Source organism: Cucumis melo, chromosome 5 (genome assembly GCF_025177605.1).
Source record: "Cucumis melo cultivar AY chromosome 5, USDA_Cmelo_AY_1.0, whole genome shotgun sequence".
Classification (NCBI taxonomy): Eukaryota; Viridiplantae; Streptophyta; class Magnoliopsida; order Cucurbitales; family Cucurbitaceae; genus Cucumis; species Cucumis melo.
Genome location: NC_066861.1, coordinates 23,546,010 through 23,561,578, shown reverse-complemented (window position 1 = coordinate 23,561,578; position 15,569 = coordinate 23,546,010). Strand labels below are relative to the sequence as shown.

At 31.5% G+C, this 15,569-nt stretch overlaps 2 protein-coding genes and 1 non-coding gene across 4 annotated transcripts; 2 read left to right on the top strand and 1 right to left on the bottom strand.

The window, feature by feature from the left end:
• The first annotated feature begins 2,501 nt into the window (after positions 1-2,501).
• On the top strand, positions 2,502-3,789 carry LOC103492742 (60S acidic ribosomal protein P3-2). The gene is made up of 2 exons (XM_008453245.3): positions 2,502-2,814; positions 3,436-3,789. The coding sequence occupies exons 1-2, from the start codon at positions 2,617-2,619 to the stop codon at positions 3,598-3,600; spliced, it is 363 nt and encodes a 120-aa protein (XP_008451467.1). The 5' UTR covers positions 2,502-2,616; the 3' UTR covers positions 3,601-3,789.
• A 2,018-nt stretch (positions 3,790-5,807) lies between these two features.
• On the bottom strand, positions 5,808-10,616 carry LOC103492734 (nitrate regulatory gene2 protein-like). Of its 2 annotated transcripts, XM_008453231.3 has the most exons (6): positions 10,417-10,616; positions 9,935-10,025; positions 7,776-9,163; positions 7,360-7,574; positions 6,927-7,150; positions 5,808-6,829 (listed from the first exon to the last, which is right to left on the bottom strand). In XM_008453231.3, exons 3-6 carry the CDS (start codon positions 9,037-9,039, stop codon positions 6,118-6,120), a joined length of 2,415 nt encoding a protein of 804 aa, XP_008451453.1. In that variant the 5' UTR covers positions 9,040-9,163; positions 9,935-10,025; positions 10,417-10,616; the 3' UTR covers positions 5,808-6,117. The 2 variants fall into 2 exon arrangements, with proteins under 2 accessions (XP_008451453.1, XP_008451443.1); XM_008453221.3 differs by lacking the exon at positions 9,935-10,025.
• A 1,111-nt stretch (positions 10,617-11,727) lies between these two features.
• Positions 11,728-11,801, top strand: TRNAV-CAC (transfer RNA valine (anticodon CAC)). Its single transcript has one exon. It is a non-coding gene; the product is annotated as a tRNA-Val (tRNA).
• Positions 11,802-15,569: the final 3,768 nt, after the last annotated feature.

Genomic DNA, 15,569 nt, shown 5'->3' with positions numbered 1-15,569 from the left:
ATTTGACAAATCAATTTAAAATAAGTAGATTTTGAAAACTTTGTAATTGAGGTGAATTAAATAATTAGAATGGGTTGTCATTTATGTAACATATGAATGGAATGAATGAATGATAGTAGAGAATCAAATTGTATTTTATTATTATAATTATTAGTAGGTGAGTTTAGAAATAAAAATGTAATTAATTAATGGTTTTTTTTTTTTTTTTTTGTTTGGAAAATGATGGATGGGCAATTAAACAAAATGGGGCCAAAATTGACTTCCTTTTGTGAGGATCCAATTTTTGAAAAAGAAATTAATAAAGGAAGAGAGAAAGAGTAATCAACCTCAATCATGCATGGTCTTAACAGCTCAAATTGTTTGCTTCATGTCCTACTCCCCTTCTTCTTCTTCTTCTTCTTCTTCTTCTTCTTCTTCTTCTTCTTCTTATAGTTATGCGTGTCATAATCTACTATTTTATATAACCCTTTGGGATGTTATGCTTTATTTCCTTTTAACAACTTTTATATTTTGAAATTGGGTAGAGATTCGAATATTTAGTGATTGTATATTTTGATTGATCGAGTTAAAAGCTTAAATTGAATTAGTTTTTAAAACTTGTGGAAAAAGAAAAGTACTATTATTTGATTTTAATATGGGAGTGAAATAAGATCCAGCAAAACAAACTTGGTTGGATTTATTGATCTTACCTACTCATGCATACCCTTTTCCTTTTCGATATTAATAGAGCATGCATAATTGTAGATTTTGTTGGTTAACTTCATAAGTGATTTGGAGGCTCTTCTTTTAAGAAAATATATTGAAGTGGTTTGTAAAAATCAAAATTGCTTTTAAATTTGTTTTGGTATTTTTATTTGAAAGATAACTATTGAATTGTTAAAGAGTGGAGATCAGACCATCAACCTTAGGAAAGAAAGTCATGTCAATTACCAGTGAATGAAACTTATCTAAGTCGATTCTTTAAAAAATGGATATCATATTAGATATCGCATAATTTTGGAAGAACTCACTATATTGATGATAAAGTAAGAAAAAGTCTCTAACCTAAACAACAACAATAATGCATATTGCATGGATGTGAGGAAAGTTCTTACTTTCACCACAAACTACAATTTGGCAAAATCAAAATTTAAACTGTACGGACATATATGTTGCTTTTCTGTATGGGTCAAAAGCCTACATTCATTTCCAACCATGTAAGATCTTTGGTTAAATTTGTAATCCAAAATATATGTATACTCTAGTGAACGTTTGAGATATTAATTTTATAAAGTGGATAAGAAAAAAAAGTTATAGAGTCTTAATTAATTAATTAATGAAATAGTATTTTATAAAATTAATTAAAATTATGGTATATATTAGTTGCATACATGATATATTTTATATAAATTCATGAAGTATATATATCAAATACATGCAATGTTGGTTGTTTGGGTGAATGATTTATTTGATCCATGTCCTTAATTTAGTTTCTTCTACCATAACTAATGATGAAGTGTCCAAACTTAGACATTGTAACCCCAAACCTTTTGTATTATTACTTATTTTTATAACTTACTATATCTTATATTAATTACATCACTTATTTTTCTTCTACTTGAAAATCACATGAATTCTATAATATTTGATTCCTATCTTGATTTTGGACTGTATGAGTCCAAAGATATCAGTGGAATACCAACTTCAGTTAAATCAAATGCATTTTCGTTATGAATTTAGTAGATTTCAATTATTATTGAGTATGTATAAGTTCGATAGTTTCCTTAATTTTAACACTTAAGCCACCAACCACTAAAAACCTAATAAAAATATTATTTTGTATTGTATAGTTCATTAACAATACAATGGTGAAGTTTCAAAATGTAAAAATAACAAAGTCAACGACGAAGATATCTTATTAACAAGAAACTTAAAGCTTTGTGATCTCTTGAAACACTTTTAAAATATACGATTGAATGTATTTAACCTTGAAAATTTTAAAGATTGTTTTAAAAGAAATTCGAGGTAAGATGTATAGATTTGAAAAGTTTACAGAGTTAACCTATAATTTAGGGTAAACTTGCAAATTTAGTTTTTGAACTCTCTCAATTTGGGTGAAGTTGATATTTAAACTTAAACTTTTAATATATTTTCATCTAACTTTTGTCAATTTAGAATGGGATTGTTGATGGCTTAGTTCATTAGGCAAAGAGATGGATAATTTTTTCGATTGGTCATGCGATTTAACAAAATTTGATCAGTTTTTTCAATACAATAATTGTAGGAAAGAAGAATCGAAGTTTTATTTTTAAAATGAAAAATCATGTGAATTAAAACTTAATTTGATCGTGCTATCGTTTGAAACTGTGTTGTATTATAAAAAACGAACATATTGGTTTAGCCTAAACAATGTTTTAGAAATCCCAAAAAGGGTAAGGGTTTAATCAAAATGAAAGAAAGTATAGGGGAGGGTAAATCAGGCATTTAACAAAAAGCAAACCCTCGTTTTCGTCTCTCGCTAGGGTTTCATCCGCCAACATAAAAACCAAACACAATCCGTAGGAGAGAGCCGTCCACTCCATACTCACTCCCTAATTCTCTTCAACCCAAATCTCCATTCCAACATCGAACCAAACAATGGGAGTTTTCACCTTCGTCTGTCGGAGCTCCGGTGGCAAGTGGACCGCCAATCAGTATTCCGGTGACCTTGAAGGCTCCGCCGACTCCACCTACGAGCTCCAGAGGAAACTCGTTCAATCTGCTCTCTCCGTCGATTCCTCCGGTGGCGTTCAGTCCTCTTTCTCCTTCATTACTCCTACCTCCGCCGTTTTCCAGGTATTCATCGTTTTCTCTGTTATTCTGGGTTTTCACTCCTCTTGATCTGATCCGTTTACTCTTCAATCTATAACTATAAACTCGCCTACTCAGTTTTTGTTTGATTGTTTAGTCTACTTAGTAATGTTTTTGTATGATGAATATGTATCTTTTATCCCTTTTTTTTCGTGTAATGGGGGTCGATTGTTTTTCTAGTTTTTACCTATTTTGTGTTCGTTTGAAACTTGGGCATGATGTTTGATTTTTATGTTGGCGTCTTGACAATTGTGATTATGGGTTTTGGGTACGTGATCGGCTAAGCAACTATTGATTATGGGAATTTGCTAAATATATGGACTTATGATGAATTAAAGCATTTTTGGCGATCATCCTTTTAGTGTGTTCATCCATGAGTTTCTTGATTAGTGTACTTCTTATCTGCACTCACTCATTGAATTTTAAGAAGATCTATAACATGTTTCAAGCAAAAATGTGTAATCCCCAGTCATAGATAGTTCTTCTGAGATTGAGGTTTTTATTTAAGCTCTTATTTATGATTTATGACATCTCCTCAAGTAGTTTCCTCCTTGCTTGTCTGTTGTTATCTGTTGTTTTTGCATGGTTTAAACATTAATATTTCAGGTGATTGTTGGCGGTGGAGGTGGTGGTGGTTTCATAGGCGGTGGGGCTGCAGCTGCCCCTGCTGGAGGTGATGCTCCAGCTGCTGCAGAAGCCCCAGCTGAGAAGAAGGAAGAGGTGAAGGAAGAGAGTGATGATGAAGACCTTGGCCTATCACTTTTTGATTAGTTTGGTATTAATTACTTGTTATTGTTTTTATCAAACCTCAGAGTTTGTAGCACTCAGGTTTTCTTTTCTGGAAATTACGTCTATGCATTTACTTGAATTTGCAAGTTCAGTTGATGTTCTTGTTTAAGGACGTAAATTTTGTTACTGACCCTTGTCAAATGGTTGAGAATTAGATATGTTATTTTGTTATTTCGTTTGGGAAGTTACTTACTGATTTCATCCATCATAGATTTTATCTATTTGTTGTTAGAAGAGATTCTAGGCGAGGGTGGTTATTGTTTTTCTTCCAAGTAAGAGTAGGATTTCGCCCTCTACAATTTTAACTCTAGATATTGTAAAACAAATCTGGTTAAAACTTTTTTCACGGTTCAAGTTCGGTAAATAATCTGATAAGTGATAAATCAATGATTGTTACCTAATCGATTACAACAACTTGGATCAAGGTTCTCTTTCGTTACCTTTTTCTGTACGTGAAACAACTTGAGGTAGCACTTCTATTCTTCCAATGGAACGAACCAATTTCCAATTTTGTATGCTTGATTTTTTCACATCTATTCTTTGACTTGAATGGTGTATTTTTTTTCCTCAAAAATTGGTTTAGAATTTAAAGATTGGTTATATGGTCTTTTGAGGGTTAGGGTCGGATGCCATAGGAAGAAATGTTGCATTGTTTGTCATTTTCCATCGTCTAAGATAAGATTGACCAAAATGACCAAACCACTCAAGTTGTTGAGAATGGTTGGCCAAACAATATGACCAATTTTCTTATACCATGATAACTATTATTTTCGTCTCAATGCTTTCTAACATCTGATGCATTGTTCTTCGATCTTCAAAGGAATAATGGCTTTACCAAATCAATTGTTTGGGTTCCTAGCACCTACGAACATAGATTGATGGTGACGTTTTTCCCAAAATAGATTGGGGATTTAAAATAGTTTTAGGGTTGTTCATTGATAGAGATGCAATGAGGGAATAATTCCCTTTGCTTGTTTAATGAAATTGAGTCGATCAGTTCGTTTGCTCATACCTTGTTGTCTTCCTCCTTTCACCTTGTCTTATATGCAATTCTGAAAACCTCACCAAATTATTTGGTCTTTATTTGTTTTTAAGTATGAAATTTTTAAATGACACCCAACATAATCGAGAGTACACTAGAGTTGGTTTTATCACATCATATATTAGCTGATTTGAATGATGTTTTTTTCAAGAATACAATTAAGGTTTTAAAAGTAGGGTTAAGACTTAAGATTTCATATGAAGATATATTGCTTTCTTTATTGATTACTACCACTATGGGCATAAAGCTAAAACTGCCTAAATTGTTGAAAATTTTAAGGGTCATTTCTCGCAAATATTATCTAAGACTATAATAATTACCTTTTGCTATCGTAGATACTATTTAAAAGTCTCTAATTAGCTACAATATGTACTATTTTTACTATTTGACATTTGCCATTTTTTTATTTATCCAATATTTTCTTATCAAACTAAAATTATCTACACAATAAAACATATTATTATAATCCAAACTAAAATAATCTACGCTTCATACACAAACTATTTTAATAAAACTATAATAATGTAACTATGATAACTCATTTCTTATCTTACACGCCGCCTAATAGAGGAGAGTTATGAAGTTAGGTAATTACATCAACAAGGTGAACGCAATAGCCAATAAGTACCACGTAGCTAAACGATCCATCTTTTCTTTATTTTTATATTTCCTTTCCTTTTCTTTTATTTTTTAAAATCGTAGGAAAGAATATTTTTGGGGTGCAAAAATAAAAAGTTCACTTTATTTTTGCAAAAAAAAAGTTAACACATTTAAATTCTAAAAGTATAAAATGTAAAAGAGATTTTTTTTTTGTTTGGTTCTTAAATTTGAATTTGGTAGCATTTTGGTCGATATTTAACATTTCAAATTTGCCTTATTAGTATTTTGGTTCCTACATTAATTTTTGGTCAATGATAAATGTTTGTCCAATGAATTATTTTTCTTTTTTTCTCTAAAAAAATCATTGAGTAAACGAAGTAGTTTTATTTTGAGGGAAAAAAAACGCACTTTTTTTAATAGAAAAACATCCCCACATCAACTTTCCTTAAATTCACACACAAAAAACAACACCAAATGCAAAAATGCTATCAAACCCAACCTTTAAGAGATAACAAGTTGAATCATACCAAAGCTAAAACTACATGTGTTTCAAATAAAAAATAGTATGTCACGTTCATTTGAATATTTGTAGACAGGTAGTTCGGTTTTTATTGATATCAACTTCAGCATCGATATCAGTCAAACAACTAACTCACACCCCAAAAGTGTTAAGAGAGGGAGTAACAAAAATTACATTCAGGTTACTTTCACATAAATCTAAGTTAGTTTCCAACTAAATACATCTGAAGCCAATTTCTAACCATTGTAAACCCAACCAAAAAAAATCAAATTAAAAAAAAAATTCTAAGCTACAAATAAAGCATCTGTAATTACATTCCAATCCCACCTTGAGAAGGCTATTGTGTCATCTGGCCATTGTCTACCTTTGGCATTTGCTTAAGAAGTTCACTATATCCATCAGCAGAACTGATAGCAAATTCAGTCAGTGAGCTCATAGCAAAAGACAACCCAGCACACAGCACTCTTATGGCTACTTCAGCCATTTTTTCTGCAGTCATTGCCTCTTCAGCCTTCCCAAACTCTACCATCTCCATATTCCCACTTGATTCTTCATATCTCTGTGACCCAACTTGAACCCGGTGAGAGTCGTCTCTTTGCTGTTGTGCGTGGAGAGACCCCATTCCAGCAGCAAAGAAGTCAAGCCCATCTAGCACTGCCTTCTCTTGGATATCGTCCAGGAACCTTTTCCATTGGATGCAAAGTCCAAATATTGGCAATGCAGATGCATTTGACCTGCGCGGTGAAAATGGAGGCTTCGTAGTGTCGGAGGAATCGGAATTTACGCAACGGAGGAGCCATCCGGTTATCGCGTGCATATAGGATCGCTGAGAAGTGATCCATGACTCGAAACAGCTTCGCCAGTTCCTGAGCTCTGTCTCAAGATTGGCTGATGCACGTGCTAACCAGTTTGGTTCGATGACTGGAGCTGAAGAAAGCTTCCTAGCATCCAACTTCGATGGTATACCTGCGAGTAGAAGCTTTGCTTCATCTAAAGCTCGTTTCTGTAATTGATGACATCCTGCCATTACTTTCCACATCCTTGCTAACCTACGTAATCATAAGAAGTATAGTGGTTAATTATCTCAGAACAACCTGGTTCGAGATACAACGATAAATAAGTTGTCCACAAGAGAGACTTACTTACCCTTGAACCAATTCTAGAAGTTGAGGCTGCAACTCTTCGTCTCTTAACGTTTCGATTCTTTTTGCCACAGCTTCGACAGAGTGAATTGAAACCTTTATCTGAGTATGGAGATCTCTCATGGCAGATCTTGTTTTTTCTACCGAAGATGGATCTTCACCTTTTACATCTTGGTTTCTGAGTTGATTACATTTTTTCTCGTATGCAATTCGAACCTTTTCTCCAGACTGTTTAACAAGAAGTAAATTATAATGATCAATTGTTTCCATGCTATTCCTTAAAAAAAGTTATAAAAGATATATCTAGAACTTGAGTTGAGCCACATAATCGTCTCTTTATCAAGATGGAAGAGCTGGTCACACGATGAAAGAAACAAAAGCGCAACAGAAAGCTCCACAGAGTTCATTCAAGCAAGTAAAGGATTTGAGCTACACACCCTCACTTCCTGGTAGAGCTTCTTCTCCCAAGCATATAATCTGTCCAGTGTCGATTGATGACCATGTGAAAATGAGCTGGATTCTTCTGCTACATCGCCACTGCTCTCGTAACCACTTTCATCCTTAGTCACTGAAGAGCTTATTAGAAATCTTGACGAGGAAGAGCGAGATGAAGCTGAGCGGAATAAAGCTACTGGGTTCAACATTTTCATGGCTGCAAGGAAGAATAAGACTTCTTGGATTGATATAGAGAATATGAGAGCGAGAGAAGTTGCAAATGCATTCCACAATTTATCCTTTTTACCTTATTTACTAAATCCAAAATCATAATGTCTTTGATTTCTCAAACATTATAGCATCGACCAAAGATTAGATTATGGTCAGTCATGAAGTATTTATGTATCATGCATCTAACCTGTAAGTTCATTTGAAGTGGCCATGTATGGAGCTTTTTTAGCCTCTAACAGTGCTGAGACCTCATTTGCTGAATTGCAAACCGTTATAAACTGAGCTTCCAGTTCTTTAATGACCTCTGCCATGCTTGTTGGCTTTCGGTTGACATAAACAGTAAAGCCCGGTGTTTCTTCCTTGGATTCGGGATGAGCCACCCCTGATTCTTGGCTTGTACTTGCGATAGGTCCAGCATTCTGGACCCTTGATACATCAATCTTCCCATTACCACGAGAATGTACGCCTTTTGGTTCAAGTTCTATCTCGCTTCCATGGTTTGTTTCCTCCTCATCCTTGTCCACGTCGTCGTCCTCATCTTCATCCTCGTCGTCTTCGTCTTCATCCTCGTCCTCATCCACATCTTCAACAACAACTTCTTCTCTACAACAACTTGGGCCAGTTCGTGTTCTTTCATCAGTGGCATTTACTCTATTGCTGTTGTCTACTCTCCTATTGCTGTTGTTGTCTACTCTCCTATCGCAGTTTTCTACTCTCCTATTGACGTTGTCTACTCTCCTATTGCTGTTGTCTTCCTGCTCAGTTTCATCTTCTTCAAGTTCAGGAATTCCTTCTTCTTCTCTAACCTGTCTTAGCCCTCTGATCTCATCATCAATTGCCATGTGATCAAAACCATTGTGCGAGGGGTAGCCATAGTTATCCAATGATGAAAACGGATTCCAGAAGAAGTCCCATTGTGAATTTTCGGGTGATGGGGGAGGGATATTTGGTCTGTTGTAAGGAGAATAAGAAAAGAATGAGGAATTCATTGGGGGGGATTGCATTGGGAAGTAGCCATCAAATCCATACTGATGCATTGGTGAATAAGATTGAACTCTCACAGTTTCTGGTGACTGAGGTCTCTCTTCTACAGAAACTGCTCCATTCCCACCTGATCTCAGGTAATTTACTCTCACTACTGTATTCGGTTTAGATTGAATAGGAAGTTGCGAGAATGAATTTGGTGTTATAGATATAAAACTAGGACTTGTTTTCTTTACAGGAGGTGTAAAAGAGGGAGTAATGAATGAATCTAACAACAACTCGCGAGGCTCGTATCCATTGACATACTCACGTAGAGCGGCAGATACTCGTTTCAATGACTGAATGTAGGCTAGATGTCCACAAGCGAATAGTCTCCTCTGCTCAACAGCTTGTTTGATAAAACTCTTCCGATCTTTACAAAGTTTAACTGCCTCTTCATCTTCCAGCTTTGACATGGAACATCCCATATCTCAATTTGTTCCCCTTTCTTTGAAACTTCGAAAAACTAAGAATTCGTCAAGCTCGAATCAAAACCGAAATCACAAGGATATTGCTGTGTGTTTCTTGCCAGACTCATAAGGTTTCTCTGGGCTGTTCAGGCAAAAGCAAGAGACAACTTCAAGCCTTGAATTACTTGAGCGTTTTAAAAAAGTATCCCAAATGCAAATACAAAAATATGAAACGGGAAGAAAAACATGGAAGCATGAAAGATCCTAATTTCAAATCAAAATCGCCAGAAATGAAGGCTTCACCATCAGATTTGAGGACAGAGAGAAGGAGCGTTTATAGGATTAATGCTTTTCTTAATTTTGAAGTTATACGACACAAAAAAAAGAACAAAAGATTCTATGAAGGAGTTGTCAAAGATCTCTCCTGAAACAACAGGAGCCTCCCATTCTTAACTTGCCAGAATTCAAAAGGAAACTAACCAAATTTTATATTGCGAAGCGAAAAACAAAAGAGACACGCCCTTAAAAAAAAACAAAGACCAAAAAGACAGCAATATAAAATTGCAAAATAAAGAAAAGAAGGTCAAAAACAGGCAAAATGAAAATGATGACTGTCATATTTCGAGCTTAGCAAATCACAAGAAAAGAAGATAAAGGGATCAAAGTGAACCAAGAAGAACAACCCATTTGCAGACTTCACATGGAGAAACCTGATCAAACATCAAATTACAAATAAACCCCTCTCTCTTTTTCTCTCTCTACAAACAGGTCTGAGACATTCACTGAGAAGAAGAGAGAGAGAGAACAAAAATTCACAGATCAACAAGAAATATAGAAACAAATTTCTCATTTCCTCAGTAAACAATAGCAACCCAGAAGTGGAAATGTAGCGAAAAAGCACCATAATTCTTACCAAAATTACAGTTTCACACGAAATACTGTGATTCCCACAGAAAACAATAGCAACCTAGGGGAAAAAATGTTTGAGAAAAATCACATAACCCCTGAAAAATCAAAGTTCAACAAGAAACATTTCAGCAGCGATGCGATTCCCACAAAAAAACAGTACCAACCCAGAAGAGGAAATGCCGAGAAAAATCATATAATCCCTGAAGAATTACAATTAATCAAGAAACATTGTGATCCCCCCAGAAAACCAAGACAACCCAGAAGACGAAATATGGAGAAAAACCACACAATCCCTGAAAAACAACAGTTGAACAACAAATATCGAAAGCAATGTTGTGACTTCAACAGAAAACAACAGCAAACCAGAAGAAGAAACGAAGAGGAAAACCACAAAATCCCTTAAAATTGAGAGTTAAACAAGAAAACCATAGGAACCCAGAAGAAAAAAACAGTAAATCATTGAAGATTAAAGGAAGAAGTAAGCACCTGGAGGGATGAATCTTGGGGGCGAGAAGGAAGAGAGAAGTGTGCAAAAGAGATGGTTTGATTACAGAGAGAGTGTAAGAGTGAGAGAGAGGATTATGGAGGTAGAGAGAGAAAGTAGAGAGAGAAAGAAGGGTTTTTAGAAGAAAAGCAACGGTCAAAAAACCCAGAATGGAGGAAGAAGAAAATCATGAAAGAACAAAAATGAAAGATTCATTCACGTCGGGTAGCTCATTAAAGAAAAGCTCAGATAGAGAGAGAGAGAGAGAGAGAGAGCAGTAAAGGAGAGAATATGACCAATCCAATATTTTGACCTTTCTACTCTTTTATATTTCAATAATGCCATTCTCTCCATTTTTCTTATTTTATTAACCATTTACCTTTTATAAAAAATAAAAAACAAACAAACAAAATCCATCATACTCCTTTTTTCTAAATATTTTTTCTTCTTTTTTTTCCTTCTCCATTTTTCTAGATTTAAATTAGTTTTTAAAACCAAAATTTTTGGATTAAATTAGTTTAAGAAACCCACCTTTCGTGAAACTAATCAACTCAACACTTCAAATGGAGAAGTTCACAAGGCGAGTTGAGTTAGGATGTCAGTCTCTGTCCCCATCTCTCATTCTCTATCTTGTGAAATTTTTCACGAAAATCCAAGTAAGGATTTTTCACGAGGAATTAGTGGGGATCAAGTTCACGCCATAGGAAGATTTTATGTGTTAGTTTTTTCTTCTTCTAAAAACTTATTCATTACACTATGACCAATAAACAATCTAATTTGAAATTTAAATATAATACTTATATAATAATAATAACACAATATTAAATAACTATGCTAAATGACTAAATAGAGGCTGATCGAGATGGGTAAGAGAAACAAGCCAAGAGCAGAGTTAAAGTGTGAAATGAGAAACCATTCTATATCCTCATCTCCGCTTAACACATGAGAAATTTTTTCTCACTCCGCCCCCATAGAAAATTTGGACTTCTCTAATGCTTACATATTCTTCAAACTTTTTTGAACGCTTATAAAAGTGTGTAATTGATTTATAAAGTTCATGTTAAGTTGTATTGATTTCCAAAATAAAAACCTACTCTGATACATATTGGAGTTTAAGAATTGTTAAACACTATTAACCAACTTTATATAATACAATTTATGTACAACGAAATTAGATAAACAAAACAATTCTCTTTGTAAATATGGACAAACATAGATATGAGATGCTAACATTTTCAAAAAAATTAGAATTTTTTTAAAGATTTGGAACATCTTTGATTTTGTTTACACTAGAAAATGTTAAGAGACAAATAGTCTGGATGGTGTAGTTGGTTATCACGCTAGTCTCACACACTAGAGGTCCCCAGTTCGAACCTGGGTTCAGACACTTTTTTATTAATAACATACATAATATAATTTTATCCATGCACCAATAAAAACATGAAAATTTTCACATAGAAAGGAGACTCTAAATTTAAAAAAAAAAAATTACAATATTTGTATAATTTGATTTTGTTGAACATGACAATCAACTTATTATCCATACTTCATTTTCATCTCCATTTCATTTATTTTGTAGTCGGATGTCTCCTTCAATCCTCGAGACTATAGCCACATATCTCAATTGTTTCATTATGGTCTTGTCAAAAAAGAAAAAAGAAAAAATTATCAATTCTACTTAAGCTTTTGATTTCAATCTTTACATTCTACGAATGTGTGATTCAATATTCACATTCCACACCACAAGTGTCTTCAAGTACGATTTCTTCAAATTTTTGGGTAGAGATAATAAGTTTCTTCTCACCGGTTGAATTAAAAATTACATTTGATGGGAAAATGGTGGGGTTTAAACAATGGATAAGGGACTGTTTGCTATAAACGTTATTGATTTTTTTTGTTTGGACAATCCTCCCAAATACAACTCTAAAAATTTCTATAAATATCCCTACATGAAATTGGGGGAGTGGGGATGCAGATTCTCGATTTTGATTTGAAAATGGCAACAGAATATGCTCAATCAATTACCGAAAGCGAGAAAAAAAGATGACACATTTTTGTTTCTATGACATCATTTCCCTTCTTTTCTTTTCTTTTCTTTTATCTTTCTGAATATATTCCAAATCCCCATCTTTTTTTAATTAAATTTTAAATAGCACAGTCTCTTTTTATTTTTATTTGCAATATTTAATAAAATAAACTAAAATATTTCCGATATATAACAAAATTTTAAATTTTATCAAGGATAGAAACTGATAAATTTTTATCATTGTCTATCAATATCAGTAACAAAAGCATATCAGTATCTATCGATTTTCTATTATTGATAGAATCTGAAATTTTTGCTAAATATTTTGTCAAATTTGTCATTTTCTATGATTTTTCTATTGTTAGTGGTTCATTTTTTATTTTCGTTTTTCCAATAAATTTTGAATTTTCCCATTTAATTTTTAATTCTATATTTATTAATTAAAAAAAAAAAACTTAAAGTGGTCTACCTAAAATTGTTTTGGTAAATATAAAAGCATTGAAGTAATTTAAAGATTATTTTTCCAATATAACAAGAATAAAGGAAGGGTAATTGAAGTAGTAGTTTTAAAAAAGATGAAGGTATATTAATTATAGCAATCTATGTCACTTTAAGATCTTCCTTTGAAAATTAGAAAATATTTCTTTTACCTCCTAAAACTGTTTTAGATTATATGTTACAGATATACACCAACTACACATTTTAAATTAATCTATAATTTTCGTCATAATTAGAACCTTTCAAATTTGACTTTGAATTCAAATATCTTAAAGGATCGTTTTTTTCTAGTTTGTTCCTATTTAAATGATAGAACAATTCTAATTGATTATCCTTCTTAATATTCTTAGGAAGAAATGACTTTTTAATTATAAATTTAGACATATTCGATCTTTTAATTTTCAAAATGTATATTTTTAGTTTACAATAAATCTAAAATATTTCTCAAATAGCTTTATACCTTTATTTTGAATAACTATTGACATTTTAAATTAGAAAAGTAATTTATAAAATTTTATTTTCTAGAATTATTCTTATAATTATTTTTAGAAAAAAAAAAAGAAAAAAAGAAAAAAAAAAAAGTGGATCTGTTGGCTCAATAAATTTCAATAGATTTCAAGTATAGCAAAATTCAACACAAGAAGGATGTTAATTGTAAATCATAATTTTCTTCCATTGCATTAACATAAACTAAACTACTAATCAACTTCATTAAAACATTCAAGTCTTAAAATCTCTGGATGCTTTATTGTGTTATTTTTTATTCTTATTAGTCAATATACCTTAAAGTATAATTTTATTGATTTATTTATTTGTATGGAACAAATGATGTGAGAAAAAAAAAGAAAAGAAAAGTAAAACGGTATTAACAACTTGTACTATATAACATGGAGAATGTTTTTCTTTTTTTAATATTTTTTTTAAAATAAAATAATATTTTCTAAACTTTTGAAAGTTTAAAGGTATTTTAAAAATTCATAAAAGAAAAAGAAGAAAGATGAAAAAGTAAAGCTATTAATAGTCTGTGCTTTGTAACAATAAAGATGTTTTTTTTAAAACTTCTTTTAAGTAATTTTTAAACTTTTAAAAATTTAAAAATATTTTTAAAAATTTTAAGGAGAAACTCTCGTTTTAGAATTTTATGAGATTTTATATTTTAATTAAAATTTTTGTTTTCATTTTGATAGGTAAGAAAATTGGTATCAAATTTGGATTCATAAGTTTTAGAGTATTTATGAACCTTTTTTTTTTTCTGAATGTTTTTTTAAACAAAAATTTAATGGTTTCCATCCAAAAATAACAAGAACGATACTTTTGAACAAATTTTAAAAGTTTAGGGATATTTTCTGACGCATGCTATAAAATTTAGGAGTTTTATAATATATACTCTATATACCATTGATCCAATAATATATAAATACAAATTTGATGTTTTTTTATTTGACCCCCCTAAAAAGGAAAGAAAGGAAAAACTAGAAAGTTTTCTAAAACACCTAAATATTTTAAAATTTGACTACCAAACAAAGTCTTTCAAATTTATTGTCATTTTGGGTGAAGGAAATTATAAAAACATTAAAATTTACAAAATAGTAGAAATTGCGATAATCGTATAAGTTTGATCCATCAATTTTTATCAATTTGAGATTTAATTTCTATCACTATTGTAAAAGGTTTCAATTTTTGTAATTGAAAGTTTAATAATACTGTTGCAATTGCTCAACGATTTTTTTTTTTCAAATTCTATTTTTTCTTAATCCTTACAAATATGTTTGAGGGTCGAAAGGATGGATCATCTTATCATCCATAAAGTAACTTTTTAACCCTAATCGATAATTATTCTACTCGAGTAGGGTCAAATTATTAAGATCATACATCTTTTATAGTCAATTGCACAATCAAGTAAGGACAAATAAAATTAATTTAAATAAACTATACCATATTTATATTTAAAAAAAAAAAAAGGAGATTTTTGGAGGATGAAAAGAAGAACAAAAATAGAAAAAATATGAAAAAAATAATTTATAAAAAGACAATATACTATATATATATATGATTAAGTTAATCCCCAAAAGCATCTCCTTTAGAATTTTCCAACACAATGATTGAAAATTTCAATTCCTCCAATTGTCCACATTGTATAAAGAAACACTACAAAAATGGCCATGGGGTTGGGATAGAAAAAGATAAACTTTTTATGATCCCAATGCAAAACTTCAAAGAAAGTGAGGATATTAGTTTCAAAAAACTCTTTATTTTTCTTAATTTAATTTTTTTAGTTGTTGGAAAGTAGTCTTCTTTTTAATTTGTATTTTTCCATTAACAAAATTAATATACAAGTATATTTTATTATTTTAAATAGGACTTAGAAACTCAATTTTATTTCAGGTTTGATAATATATATTTTGAAGTCATATATAAAACTATTGATAGTAATATAAATTGTTGATGAAAATTTTTATAATTATTTTATTAAGAAAAAGAGAATTTCACCTCATTAAGATTAGCACGTAGAACTTAAAAGTTTTACTATGAGTTTTTTTGTTAAGGGTAGAGAGACATATAAATGTGGATTTGTTGATATTTAATAGGATGTTGCGATTGCGACTCTAAAGTGAGAGATAGAACTAAAAC

Excerpts from the sequence above, each read along its gene's own strand:
- LOC103492742 (XM_008453245.3), top strand. The coding sequence starts at position 2,617 with ATGGGAGTTTTCACCTTCGTCTGTCGGAGCTCCGGTGGCAAGTGGACC. Across the intron at positions 2,815-3,435 it reads CTACCTCCGCCGTTTTCCAG|GTGATTGTTGGCGGTGGAGG; the intron begins GTATTCATCGTT and ends TTAATATTTCAG.
- LOC103492734 (XM_008453231.3), bottom strand. The coding sequence starts at position 9,039 with ATGGGATGTTCCATGTCAAAGCTGGAAGATGAAGAGGCAGTTAAACTT. Across the intron at positions 7,575-7,775 it reads CACTTCAAATGAACTTACAG|CCATGAAAATGTTGAACCCA; the intron begins GTTAGATGCATG and ends TCTTCCTTGCAG. Across the intron at positions 6,830-6,926 it reads CTTCTAGAATTGGTTCAAGG|GTTAGCAAGGATGTGGAAAG; the intron begins GTAAGTAAGTCT and ends ATGATTACGTAG.